Source organism: Bradysia coprophila, chromosome II (genome assembly GCF_014529535.1).
Source record: "Bradysia coprophila strain Holo2 chromosome II, BU_Bcop_v1, whole genome shotgun sequence".
In the NCBI taxonomy this organism is placed as follows: Eukaryota; Metazoa; Arthropoda; class Insecta; order Diptera; family Sciaridae; genus Bradysia; species Bradysia coprophila.
In genome coordinates, this window is record NC_050735.1 from 3,064,136 (window position 1) to 3,079,677 (window position 15,542).

The 15,542-nt window shown below is 34.8% G+C and overlaps 2 protein-coding genes across 4 annotated transcripts in view; both read left to right on the top strand.

Moving 5' to 3' along the window:
- The window catches only part of LOC119066502, a 204,219-nt gene that overhangs the window by 16,806 nt on the left and 171,871 nt on the right, over positions 1–15,542 (top strand). The window lies entirely within an intron of this gene.
- LOC119067002 (odorant receptor 94a-like) lies at positions 7,319–8,637 on the top strand. The gene is made up of 4 exons (XM_037169733.1): positions 7,319–8,061; positions 8,115–8,214; positions 8,264–8,527; positions 8,584–8,637. The coding sequence occupies exons 1-4, from the start codon at positions 7,319–7,321 to the stop codon at positions 8,635–8,637; spliced, it is 1,161 nt and encodes a 386-aa protein (XP_037025628.1).

The following is a 15,542-nucleotide window of genomic DNA, read 5'->3' on the forward strand; positions in this document are numbered from 1 at the left end:
AAAATAAATGTACCGAATGAACTCCGTTACGTTTTCGGTGTGTACTCAATTATTTTGGCTGTTTCTCATACAATTTGTGTAAATGCTGGTTTTCATTTTATATTATAACGCATAGCCACCATACATTTGGAAAATGTATACCGCTCTGGAGGAGAGATATATATTTTTTTTGCTTGCTTCGGAGCGGAGTAGAGTATGATATGCCACTTTATATGTCAGGGATCAAAATGAGGAATGATAATACTTTTGTACAGGAATGTTAGATGTGTTTCTATCTATCTATCTGTGTATACTAGGTACATAAAAAAGCGAAACTGTATGGCATGTTTTATTCCCTTTTTTATGTAACTTTTTTTATTTAGATTATAACAAATAAATTTAATTTAAGCTTTCAATTATGTTGTTTTGCAGAAGAAGAAGAAAAAAACATTTTCATGCTATAAATATTTGTAGCTTTTACACGCAGTTGATATAGGGAAGTAAGTGTTTTCGCTTCGATGGTAAATTGTGAAGCTTATATTTAAATTATCTCCATATTTCATTTCACTCTCAGTTTGCCGTTTTGTTGTTGTTGTTTTGTTTGAATTCAATTCTTCAGAGATTCTCGTTATAAACTTTGAAAATGGAAGTGGTGTATTATGTACACACGCCAACATTTTAATTTGCGTTGTATTTGAAAGCAAACGCATTAAGCTATTAAAAAATGTTTTCTGCTGGTTTTGTGTTGTTATGCTATGGCTGAAATAAAACTCGGTCATACTCGGTCATACATCGAAGGCCAGAAAATTTTAGTATAATTTTCTGATTTGATCTTATTGTAAAAAGCTCTATCAATATTTCTAACTGAGGTGACGGTACCAGTCTACAGAGATGTACTACATTCTTCTTTCATTCAACTTTATCAATGAGAGAACAGGATGTGTCTGACCAACGCACTTCAAGTATGAGTGATACTTTAAATAGAGTACTGAAAAAGGGCAGTGTATCAAACACATTTTGGCACTGACTGTAAAATATTTTGGAATCGTTCTGGGTAAGATTAATCTTCGACTATATTGAACATATTTCCTAGATTTTATATCACTTTCAGTTTATTTTATTATAACTTATCTCACTGTATAACATTGATAGAACTGTGAATTATGTTTACGCTATTGAAAGCTCCTTTCGTCATGTTGGAGTTGGAGCTGGGAGGCTTTATGCTCTAAACTTAACTAAACAAAAGTTTTTACGTGCTTATCGTTCTGCATTTTTTTTGGTTCCACATCATTTTCTATGCTTTCATCAAGAATATAGTACAGAGTGTAGTTGCACTCACTAGTACTCGCAGAATACCGACAACAAATGAAAAGAGAGACACTACTGTTATGTGATGGAATGTATGTGGGTGGAACGAATGAAACGATGGAAGCAAAGCAAACCCACGAAAAGTAAAGACTTATTTAAAATAAGTTATTTTTAACTGAAGCATAAGAATAAAAGCACCCTGTGAGGACATACAGGGGACGTCAATTTCGGCAAGACTTTGACAACAAGTTTGCTTATGCTGTCGAAAATTAGGGGGTCGTTCACAAATGACGTAACGCTATTTTACTGAATTTCCTACACCTCATCAATTTCTTTACACATAAAGAGTATAAAGTGATCCGAATTTGTTAAAAAAAACGTCACATTTTCAATTTTTTAAATCTTTTCTCAATGGGTCTACTGTGGTTAAAGTTGAAATTCTTCACTAAAATAGTCTCAACATAGCAAATCGGTCCAATTGTGAATTATTTGATAGTAGGACTTACAAAACTCATTTAATTTGAAATGAGATGGGGAATCAGCACTGGGTTTGGAAAGATAGAAAGCGGGTTATGCGGTACGATTTTTTAATGTGGAGAGCAGGAAGATATTCAAGTTTATTATTATTTGTTGAGTTTACATTATTGAAATTTTCAGAACACAGTTCAATGTTTTGACATCACGATGTCGTTGAAAGTCGTTGAAATCATCCTATCGTATTGTTTTATATTAAAATTTGTGTAACAAAATTTTGTGAAACAATTGAATAAACTAGATTTTTCTACACCATTGTACCTTCTAACACATCATAGGTTTCTTCCATCGAACAGTAAAAACGAATTTTGACAGGCCGAAAACAACCGATCGTCATCTTCAGAAGGACAGACGCAAACATAACCGCAACTTAAACAAATTTGTTCGTTAAAACTTCAAATTGAGGTTGTGTTGGCTTCTATGTGGATGACGATTGACATTTTGAACGGCCTTGGAAGAAACCTATTGTTAATGGGGAAATGTAAACGAAACAATAGAGCATCGACGTACTAGAATTTGTTACTTTATTCACTGATACCAGGTGACGTTTTTGCAGTTTTCAGTATAAACAAACAAAATTTGTATGCATTCATAACATTTTGTTGAAAAACTGTTATTCAACCTAAAACAAAAGTAGCGGAAAAGTATTTTAAACATTATTAGCTCCGTTGAAGTTATGTGTTCACTGCAAATACGATTTTTTTGGGAATAGACTCACGAATACTTGTGTATTTTAGGATGGATTTGAAAAAAACGTCCTGGATTATAGAAATATTGAACGAGAAAATCAAACATAAAATGAAAATTGCAATTTTTTTTTGTGAGTAAACGTCATTCCTACGTTCGATCATTAGTTTTTGATTTCAAATGCATTAAAAGGCATCTAGAATTCGAAAATTATCCATATACTTTCATTGAATAAACAATAATTTGACAAAATAACACAGTATTTACATTCAAAATGTTGAATTGCCAAGGAACATACAGCCGAGTTATTCAAAACACAAAATTCACTTGAATTAACTACAAAAATTCGTGCCGCAACAATCGATATCATTTTCCATTGCTTTCATTTTAATTTTGATTAGTGTTTCCAAGAAAAATTTCAGTACTCGGTCGCAAAAATAAATAAAAAAAAAACTTGAAATTCAACTTACGTATGGTTCCCATACAAATTTTCTACATTTATACTGAAAACACTACAACAGCGCCGCTATGTCATACGGTCATCGAGTGAACAAGATCCATATCCTATGGAAGTGGCCAAGAGGCACTATATATAATGATTAAGGTATTTTAACTGTTCAATCAACCAACCATTATCAAATATTGATATTGTTTGAATCTCACACTATACATAAGTATGAGCTTAAGTCGATTCTAAGTGAAATTTGATATAATTAACTTTCATATTTCTTGAATTTAACAAATTCGTGATATTTTGAGAAATAGTATTTCTAAAAAAAAGGCCCTGGCGGAAAGAGATCCATTTTCAGGTAAAACTCAAAGTTTTGTGTAACGTTGAAACGTAGAAATATTTTCGGTTAAATCCATAAAAGTAACAAATGAATCGTTGCAGAATCTACTAATAGAAAATGTATGGGAAAAAATTATAAGGAAGACCAGCGAGCGCCGCATAAAGCAACTACCTAAATACAAAATCTTTTCTAAACACGCTTCTGAACACAAAAGCTCCCTGTTCTATAGCTAACAACAACAGAGTTAACGATGTGATGAGAATATGACTCCCGTTATTCACGAAATTGCTACATATTTATCAGGGCAATGTAAATAATAGTTGATGTCTAAGTTGAAATTAATGGAACACATTTATAAAGCCGATTTGTCGACGTTTTATTTATTTGAAGGAGTTGTATATCGTCAGCAAAATTATTTTGTATACAGCCAAACAATGAAATGAGCACATTTCGCTCGTTACACGTCAGAACAATTAGTTTCAGTGAGTTCAGTTAAATTAACTTGATTTTCATCCATTCATAGACGATTTGACTGACAAATGCCTTAGATTATACTCTCAGGGATTGTAGGATCTTGCGTATTTTACGAACGGTTTATAATACGCGAATGTATGCCATTGAATGTTTTGCGGAGAGCACGTTTTCATTCGTAGCATTCATCATCTGTCCCTGGTTTTATTGAATTATTTTATTGTTCGCAAAGTTAAGAACTGGATCCATTCCGAGTAATAATAGATTAGAGATACATTCAAAAATAGACTCGACAATATATGACGTATTATATGGTTTAAATGCCATGACAATGACGTCTGGTTCGATATATTTAAAGGTAAAAGTTGAGCCACGGCATTTTGCTTAGGAGATATCGTAACTTAGGGTCTAATACTAGCGAGATATTTAACAGGATTCGCTTATTTCCGCTAAAAATACCAGTGAAATTTATGCTGAAATCTGGTGAAGTGTTCTTATGCCCTGTTTAACTTATCTCTCATTACTTTTCCATGCCATTTCGAATGCAAATGTGTAATGTGTCACAATAACGGTTCTATGTTCTATTTGAGTCTGAATATTTTAATTCGGCCTTGACGTTTACGTTTATAACAAACATATTGTTGCAGATATTTTAAAGTGATAAGCACAATAATCTAGAAAATAGCTATAGTAATACGTTAGAAGACAGTCAGCATAATTTATTCAACAAAAATATTTAGTCAGACGTTTATGGCATAACAACGAAAATTTTCCTAAGCTGTGAAATCGATCGAGCGATTCAAAAGCTATGTTAAGCTAACTTAAGCCATGTTAAAAGCTTACATTAAAAGATTTGAAGTCGTCAACGAAATGGTCTTGAATATTAGCATTTTGTTAATTGAACTTTGTTTTGAGGGGAACAGAAGCCCTTTACTTGTCTTTGAAGCTTCCCCAAATTTTATGTTCAATAACAAAATTCCCGTAACATTTACATTACATCTATGTTATTATTATGTCGTATGGCATTATAAAACAGCTGATTATCACATGGCAATCATTAAAATAAAAATTTCAAGAAAAGTTAAAAAAAAACGAAATGAAAAGAGAAATTTCAACAAAACAAAAAAAATCAAACTCGGGAAAGCGTACTATCGTCACACTTGAACATCCAATTGATTGAGCCATTGAATAGCGTCAGTTCGTGTAATTCGACTAGGCCACCAGTAAACTTTCTTGCTGGGCAGAAGTCGACAAGATGATTGGTAGTTTGTACGTCTGAGCTGCAGTCGCAGTTCGGTGATGTGATTACATTCCACTTGTAAAGCAAACCAGGTTTTCCGATCTGCGTCAAAACCATTAATCTTTTCTGTCGGGTCAGTGATCAGGTGTTCGTTGTGCAGATTTTCCGCACGCCAAGCTTCTCGCCACTTTTCCTTAATGTCAAATTCATAAATTTCGTCTGTGTTAAAAAATGGTTCGCACCGGATTGGCTTGTTGGACCTTGAGATGATCGGTGCAGAAATGAAGTCCTGGTGGATCGGGAGGCTTCCGTTTTTTGTGATTTTAGCGACGAATAGTCGATGGGGTAATGTTCGCCAGTACTGGTAACCATGCCGTTGGTGTGGAACGTATCGTTCCGGTGACAATTCGTAAAGTAAAGCAGCGTTAATTTGCGTATCTACACAATCACATCCCCACGTTGAGCCTGCCAGCTTTTGGATGATATTATTTCTCGATTTTAGTTTCTGTGCCGTTTTTTCCAGATGTGGTTTATGTGGTTGGGTTCTGTCCATGGTATAGCCAAGGTACTTTGGATTGGAGTTGAATTTCAACGTCTTTCTACAAAATTTGGCTGTCAGCTGCGTCGACGCGTCTCTGTTGTTTAAGTGGAAGTAACCAATTTCCGTTTTATCTGGATTTGGGCACAATCGCCAATCTCGATAGTACTTTTCGAGTGTTGCCAGGTCCACATTGAGAATTTGTTCAATGTACTTTGGGTTTCGGTGTTGAGCGCATTGTGCGTTGTCATCGGCGTAGCTGCACTTTCGGGAGATAGTCTGTGGCATATCGTAGATGTACAAATTGAAGAGAAGCGAATCCAGTACAGAGCCCTGTGGTAGGCCGTTGTTCAAGAATTTAGCCTTGCTGCAGTTTCCATTCATAAAAACTTTGATTTGTCTGTTTGACAACATGTTCTGCAGTAGTTGTCTGAGTACAGAGCATTTTACAACATCGAAAAATTTCAATAACAGTCCATCCTTCCATACCGTATCGTATGCCAGCGACAGGTCTACGAATGCAACACCGGTTTCCAGCTTTAATTCGAAACCAGATTCGATATGTGTTGACTAGGCGAGAATTTGGTCACAACAACTCCGGTCTTTCCTGAACCCGTCAAATTCTGGTGGAAGGGCTGTAGCTGGCAGGATCGTCTTCGGGTTTGTTGGGGTTGAGTATGGCGATTACTTTGCTTTTCCGAAATTCTTTTGGGATGTTCTTCGTCAGCAGAATATCATTCATGAATTTCGTTAACCAGTTTCTCGCTGATTTGCCAAGATTTTTGAGGCTAGCTTTCCCTAGTTTGAGAGAATCAATTGCTTGATTGATTTCATCAATTTCAAACATTCGCGACAACTGCGGATTGGTGCAAAGGTTTTTCTTCTTCACTTTCAAGGCGCTCTTAACGTACTTTTTCCTGCTCTTACTGACTTTAACGGCAGACGATATTTTTGCTATTCTTATTGCCATCTATAGATTCTATACGACAAATGGTGGAACTGGTAGTCCAAACCTTTTTTGGACGTAGCTCATACGTAGCTCATGGCAACTGGAATTGGTCAATTTGAAAAAAAAAGGTTTTCAAATAAGACGATCTTAGAAGCACATTTTTGCATAGCAATTCTGTTTGTGTGAGTGGATCAGCTGAAAAACAGCTGAAGCCAGTTCATGTCTAAGTTTCACTGACGTCGTTTGTATTACATTTCAATTTGTTAAATGCAAACAACAAGGATTTCTCCTTATACAAATGTTTGGACACCTATAGCACTGTATCGCATTTGTGGTTCTGCTTTTGAAGAGCTTTCGAGAGTTGGAAGTTTCCTTTGTATTCCATCCAAATATTCCACTTTTCCAATGGAATCCACAAGAAACTCAAAGCTCTCAAAAGCTCCACAAATCATAAACACAAACATATACGGTGTTTACGCTTAACACATGAGCCCATATCATATTCTTTCGCATAATTCTGCCATTAAAAATTCATATACAGAATACTGTCACTCTAGTCACAAGTGACACATTGAACAAAAAGCAATTACGTGCAACAGCACCCAGGAATGAAGAGAATAGTATTAAAAAACATAGGTTTCCGTTAAAATATGGAAATATTGAAAAATGATTATAGACTTACAGTAAATGAACTGACAGCTAACATGGGAGACTTGTAATTTGTAAATTTACTTTTGTATCAAGAATCAATAAGTCTCGATTCTATCCACATCAGTTTAGTATTTCTTTTACTTTCAAAGGTGCACCATCACGGTTCAAAAATGCATTGCATTAAAATTAATAAAGTAATCGCTCAAATGATTTGTTTATTTTATCTGATGGGCTTTTGGCATCGAAGTGATAAGCCTACAGCCAGAGAACTGAGATTTAAGTTATTTTATTGCATTTATTATTCACTTTTTATCCTGTCATTTATGGTTGGAGCAATACGTAGCGAAAAAATGGACTCGACTATATTTTTAACGGAAGTATCAGTCACAGCTTTAGTATACGGAGCTAAGCTTGGGATTTTAATTTGGAAGCAAAAGCAAATTATCGATTTACTGAATCGGGTTTGTCAATTTTCTATTCGCGATGATTATGGCTACGTACTTTTCAAGGACAAACTTAAAGGATTCATAACCTTCTTAATTTGTTTTGAAATTGCTGTGGCTGTTGGTGCTGTTTTATCGGTTCTAGTGTTACCTTTTTTTGGAAGCGAGAAAACTTTATTTTTCGAAATCGCGTTTCCCTTGGATTGGCGAAACAATGACGTTGCATTCTGCGTCGTAACTGTTTTTATTTTCATTGGGATTATGGTGACAATATTTGTTTTATTGTTCACCATATTAATTTGGTATTTATTGTTGAATTGCTCATTGAGATACGAAATTCTGGGACAAGAGTTGAAGAATATGGGACAAATTGCCGCAGACGACATTTCAAAAATATCGGAGAAGCAATTGCACAATAATTTCTTTCAAAGCTTAAAGGAGTCAATCAACACTCATGTACATTTAAGGGGGTATGCAGCCAACTTGTATGTTATTCAGAACCAAGTTAAATTTAATTTCACAGATTAACAAATGACTTGGGATCCTTTTACTCGGAAATATTTTTAACTCAATTGGGCACCAGCGGCCTATGCATTTGCGGATCAATTTATTGCTTGGCATTTGTATGAATTAACTGAATCCTGAACATTTTTGTTCCTAAATATTTTGTAGAGTATTGGTGACAATCTGTTGGAACATTTCGTACATCTTTTAGTGTTTCTTTACTTCATTGCCGATATCTTTATGATCACGTACTTTGGGAATGAGATTATGCTTTCGAGCAATCGCCTTTCATACAACCTATTTGAATCGAACTGGTACAACCAGCCACAATCAACCAAAATGTGCATCATCATTTTTGGTGAACATTTGAAGCAGCCGCAGGCGATTGTGATTGGCAAATTGTATCCACTAACTTTGGAGACATTTACTAAGGTTTTCCTACATATACTCGTTTTGTACCGCACCTCGAATTACAAACATACTTACAGATATTAAATTCAGCCTACAGCATGTTCAACATTTTGAAAAACATTAAACGTTAAAATCCAGAAACCAGAAGCGGCTGAGAGAAGAGGACAGTGCAAAATTAGTATTGGTAGTTTAAATTGTTGTTAATTGACCATTTACCACTTCTTGCTCATAAAACATCCTTTATTAAATGCAACATGCGTCGACAGCCGTTCTTTTCAAAACTCATGCACTACCGCACTACAACGGGATAAAAATGGAAAGTCGCGTTTTCGTGTGTTTATTGACCTCGGCTTCTTTTAATGAATCTGACAGTTCTTGTAGAACTTTTGTTTTGTCTTTAGTGAAATAACTGATCGTGATTTGAGGAATCGTGACGCTTTTTGACTTGTACGTCATTTTCTTGAAATCCATTGATATATTGACAATATTCACATCTTCCACTAAAATAGTCATTGGCTCAGTTTTGCCTTTTTCACTTACCTCCCAAATATTTCGAAATTTGCTTGAAATCGGGTCGCACCTCATGTCTCACATCATAGGTCATACATTTTTACACAGCGATACAAGTAATCTTTTAACGTCTGAGTCCATTATAGGTGTTGGAGTGCTCGGCAAAGTTCGCCAACTGTGTATTTTAGCAGATTTTGAGGTCTAAATAATTTTTTTTAAATCGAAAAAGTAGTTTAATTTTGTTTTTAGATCATTCTAAGCAAACCCACCAAATATCAGATAAAAACTCTAAAAAAAAAATTTGGCGGAAAAAAATTGCCATGCAAAAGGGTCAAAATTTTCGATGAAAATTCAACATGGTTGCTCCATGTGCGAAATTCGAAATATGGTTTGTATGGGAAAAAGTCTGGAATTTCCATAGGAAACAATATTAGGAAAAAAATCACTTTTAGAAAAAATTTTAAAATTCTTTTAACTTTAACCTTAAATTTAAAATTTCAATTTTTCGGAAAATCGGAAAAACTTGGGGAAGAATAGAAAAGTCGGGAAATTTAGTTTTACTAAAAAAAACTTTGAACCTTCAGCTTTCATTGGAGCCCCACAGGGCCTATGTGGCTTCAATAATCGCTTCACATAAATTCATCAAAGTTACCTCTACATCGAAAACTTTGAAAGGGGCAGCGGAGAAGTTGGGGAGGAAATTTTGGGCAAAAATGTTCACAATTTCAATCTTTATAGATGGTACAATTTTCACGCATTTGTCATCAAATGCACAATAAAATGACCTTTTGTATGAAGATTTGTTATAAATCTATCTAAAAACTAATTAGAATAATTTCTTTGTAAAATAAAATAAAATAAACAGTGATAGAAATGAAGATGGACCTCCACTATAAAATGTGGTGCATAATTGATCAAATAAGTGAGTCATATGGTTGAATGCAAGCGCTCGTATTTATCTTCGTCCTCTTGTAAATATCATTTCACTCGTTCCGCCTTCGGCTCGACTCGTTTCACGAACATTATACGCACATAATGTAATAGGGGTAAACCATTATGATTCGTAAAGTTAGTAAGTAAGTCAATTTCGTAAACTTTTGACATTTATATGGGAGAAATGTCAAAAATTTACCACTAATATGTGCATAAGAATTTTCGTGAAACGAGTATATATTATACTCTTACTCTTGCACATATTCAAACTCGTACAATCATGACTCACTTACTGGTCCAAATTTGCTTTTTATTGTGTGTATTGCGATAACTATCTTTTTCTCAACTAAGTGAGGAACAGTACGCATGAAATTGGTCAGGTGGTTGTATGTTGGTTCCTAAAATTCTATGATAGAACATGCTTATGGTAAAGACATTATTACAGAACCATCTATTCAAAATCTGTACTGTTTGCTTGAAGTATATTTTTCGCGTAATTCTGCATAGTTACTCTTTTTACGGTCACATGAATATTAAATGGACCTCCAAGTCGCAAAACCGTTTGACACATTGATTTTACAAATCAAATTAATGAGCTGATCTCTCGTTATATTAGTCTTTCAGCTCAAAATCTTTTTAAAATTTATATTTTACGATAGCAAAACTTTTTCTCGTTCGACCAAAAGTTTTTCAGCTTAACCTGTCTCAGAAATTTTTCCAATAGTTTTCTCGTTTCTCATATTAAAATGCACACAGTGTTGCAATGAACTTCATTATAACATTGTGAAGATGAAAATAACTCCCGTTTATGTATTATGTATTACATTCTACGAATGAGAATGTATAGAGAAGACGATTCAATATACATCACCAACGCAAAGTTGGTATAAAGAAGGATTTTGACGATGGGCTTAAGCAAGTTATTCTATTAATCATTCAATCTCTTTTATATAGATAGAAGACTTATGTCTTTATCCGATCTTAAGTGAATGCTTTCTCTTTTTTTCTTATCTCATCTTGTCGGTTTTATTAATTAGATGACAAAATATTTACGTACATTGTGTGTTCGCCGCAAATCTTATCCGATTTTTACTTGTTTTTCGATACATTTTTCATCATTCCTTATTCATTTATCATTATAAAGACTTGTATTCTGAAATTTATGATCGAAACTTGTCAGATCAATAAAGAGTGTGACACCGTACGGTACACCAGTCAGACGAGTTGTAAATATCAGTATGACATAAATTTAAGTTTGGACGACTCTGCAGCATATTTTCAGAGCCGGCGTAATAATTTAGCAATTAGGTAGTTGAAGACAAAAAAGTTGTCAAGGTCTGGGTTGCTGAATAACAGATGTCGCGTGAATGATGCTACCGTCGAAGAGATCCAATGAACAATGGAATGGAAAACACACACGTTCGGTTGGTTGTCTCTCACAGAGGAGACAGTTAGTAAAATTGTCATCATTACTAATAAATTATCATAAGTTAAGATTGTACTAAATCATACCAATAAAGGTGTCAAAACATGGTTTCCTGCTTCCATGTTAAAAAAAAATTAATTCCGACACAGAACATTGTTCTAAGCAAAAAATTGCACCGCATTTGTCAGCTGCTCAAAACTTGGGTCAGTTCGTAGTTCGGTTCTCTCCTAATTTTTTTATTTTTATTTTTAGATGTCGAATATTATTTTCAGCGTTTTTATATTCTAACATACATCAAAATTTTGCTGATTTGTTTTTTAATTGTAAAAAGTATTGGACCAAAACGTCAATCACATAGTCAAGCTATAAATATCGTTTACGAAAATGAGATATATCTTTATTAAAACCAAACTGTCAAAATTTTACAGACAGTTGTAAAAAAGTTTGACAGTTCAACCGTTCTATGAAAAAAGCAGTCAGGAGTGTTCTATCCCAGCTGTGAGGGGCCGCGCTTATCATTTCTCTGACTTATTTGGCATATCACCGTATACTTTTTATACTCATGACGCTCTGGTGACATTTGTGAGAAAACTGAAATTGCTGGTAAAAAGTGCTTTTAATGAAATATTACATTTTCGGGTTTGATTACCCATCTTTGTTTACTCACAATCTTTATTGCCATTAAAGAATGAGAAAAGTAATGAAACAAAATTTTTCTTATACGTTGCCCATTTTTCTGTTAATATCCCTTGTCGCCAGACAAACCCTAATACCTAACGAGACAACGCCCTACACATATTCCTAACAAGAGAAGGCCCTACAGATACGCCTAACAAGAAAAACGACAACGGAATTAACAGTATAATGTGAACTGACAAGAAAATGTTTCAAGAATTTTCTATTTTTGAACATTGGTCTCACATGACACCTCACAAGGATGTTGCCTCGACGAGAGTTCATGACAGGCTGACTTTTAGTATGCAAAAGTATACAGAAGGGTATGAATAAATACTGTTGACAGTATATGAACATTTACTTTTATGTACTTGGAAGCAACCAGTATATAAAAGTAAATGTTCATATACTGTGAGCAGTATTAAATTATACCCTAAAATATACCTGCAACAGACAGTATATAAAAGTTTATGATCATATATTTAAAAACCAGTATTTGCATATACTTTTTGGCTCATTTTTTTTTGCTCGGGAAAGCATTTTCTATTCATTGCAAATGTAATTTACGAACAAATCCGCTATGGTAAAACAATTTTTGCTATTGAATATAATAGAAAATTCTCCATTGTGGCAGGTCATATGTTCAATGGTTTTGTTGAAAAGAACGTACGTTCTCCATAAACCGAGCGAGCGATTATTTTTATGGTACAATGCTTCGTTTTGCGAAAATATAATTTTCATGTGTTAGTTGTGCAAATGCTCGTTTTGTCAATTTACAATTCAGCGAAGAAAATGTTTATTTTGTCTTCGCTCTCTTGAGTGAAATATTTTCTCCCTACATGTCAACTCTACTGATTAGTATGATTCAGTAAAAAAAAATTCTGTTGACATTAACTTTGTTGCAGTGACATCTTTTAGTGAAATAGTGAATCGTACTCTATCGCTAGAGTTGAGATAGAATTGAGAAATGGGATTTGATGCCGTTATCTCTCTCCAGTTTTTGCTATTAATCTTTTAGCATTCGTTTTTCATGTCTTTTTTTCGTAGATCTACGTACGTCTGGAAAATGTTGGTCTCACCTCTGGGTATAAGGAAATTCCTACTTGCTTATTATGTCATCTTCGTGAAAAAAAAACTACAGTGTTTTTGTAAGCGTGGAATTCCGCTGCTGGGTGCATTCAATTCACATTTTTCTCCTCATTATAATCAGATTCATATAAAAATAAAAAAATCATTTTCACAGCAATTATTATAAAATGCTACCTTGACCCAACTGCATAAGAGTTATAAATTACGACGCAGCTGAAGTAACAGTGTGGAAAAACTTTGAAAATTTACCATTTTTGTGATAATTTGTGGTCTTGCATTGAAAAGTTTGACTTGCTTCATGATAAAGTCGACTTTATATGTAATTTATAATTGGATGGAGTTTTGCTTTATTACAGTTTTGATGAAACAGGCAGCAATTTCATTAGAACGTTTTAAGTGGATTATGTTGCTATTATATGATGCAATTACAAAAGCCCAGGTAGTATGCTCTGAATATCCATATTAGTTGAGGAAAACAGCCAGTGTATAAGATGAACCTCTTATAGTTCAAACAGTGGCATTTACCACGATGCATTGAAACTTACCAAGGTTATCAAGAGAGATTTTATAATATGTAGGTAGCTACAACTTTTAACTTGACTTCTTGTTTTACATAATTAAACTGTTTGGTATATTGTCGTGGCCGTATCTGCCAAAGGCTTCTTTATTCCATCTTGGCAGTTCGTGACCCTACCTGATCTTGTGACTAAGTTTGATTCAGGTTGTTTACCAGTTGGTTCACTTATGCAAACACACTGCTTACGGACTATATTGTCACATGCACTCCTCTTCCCTTCAGGTTTGGTTTTCAATATTTTCTTCGGGATACGATTATGTCTCTCCATAAAGCTGTTTTAGCTCAAAGTTGTATCGTCTGCGCCATCTGTTTTGATTCAGATCCAGAATCGGTCCAAATATTGTACGCAGGACTTTCCTTTCAAACGTGAGTAACGTCTGTTCTTCTCTTTGTGTCATGCACCACGACTCCGAGCCGTATGTTACAATTGGTCTTATTACCGATCTGTACAATGTGCACTTTGAAACTCTGCTAACCGACTTGGACCTGAAGATTTTCAAGAGACTATAATAACTTCTGTTTCCTAAAGTTATCCGCCGTTTGATTTCGTCCATGATGCTGTTGTCGGTATTTAACTGAGAACCCAGGTACACAAATTCGTTCACCACCTTGAAAGTGTGTGCGTTGATTTGTACATTCTGCTCGCGCGGTCGGTTCAAATAAGTGATGATCATGTATTCTGTTTTTGTGTCATTCACCTTTAACCCGAGGTTGGTACCTTTCCTCTCCAAGGCCACAAATTTTTCTTTAACAACTTCCATATTTCTGCCGATTATATCCAGGTCGTCTGCGAAACCGTATAAGCACACATAAAAAATGCATTGTCCGAAAGCACGTAAAGAAATACCTAAAGCATAGTTGACGTCTGGTGCTTAGCTTATACTAGGTTTTTGCGTGGAATAGTCACTCGCACACCGGTGGCAGTGTTAACACCGTTTGAAAACGCATAAGCAATTTTGTTTGTATGAGTGTATCAGCTGTAGTAAATTCCTAGGTAAATTTCATTGACGTCCGCTGTATTGTACGTCGATTGACAGAGGCGCCGATTTAGATTCGTTCATAGGGGGCAAAGAGCACAAAATGATAGAAAATGTTGGAAACCCCTAGGAATTTAAAGAATTTTTGCTTTGTCATGGAGGGCAAGCGCGTCACTGTCGATTGAAACTTGTGTTCGAACGAGAACCTCTACAACATTTGAAAAAACTAACCAGAAAGGACATGTGGGGTGCATACCTCATAAAAGTCATTGGCACATTGCCATTAAAATATACACCCTCCTGTATAGCGACTCTATGTTTTCAAACAAGTTCGGTATAACTAGTTCTTGATAATTGTTTGTTAACAATGTTAATCGGTCGGTTTATTAGAACGTTCACTAAGTTGAAGACAACTCGCTTATTGATCACTCGCACGTTACGAAATAGGGTATGTTTTCGTAGATTTGGCCAATAATAGCCGAAGGCTAGTTCATCAACACATTGTGTACGAAGGATTTCGTTTCTTTACGTATGTGGATCAAACTATTTCTTTTTTAAATTTTGTTATTACAGTAGGAAGAACTTATCACTTCAACCCTCACACACGCTACGAATCAATTTCGAGTTATGCTATATTCAAAAGACAATCGAAGTTTGATCTGGAACGGTTAGGCTGTGCACTCCACGTATATTGTTTTTAATTTATTTACAAATTGCATTCCGTGTTCATTCTTGTGTGTGTGTTTGCATTTCATAATCACGCCTGAGGTTATGCAACGTTAATATACAGATAAACTACGAGCTGTTTCATACTCAACCTTATGCTTTGCTGCTCCACTTTCTTTTGCA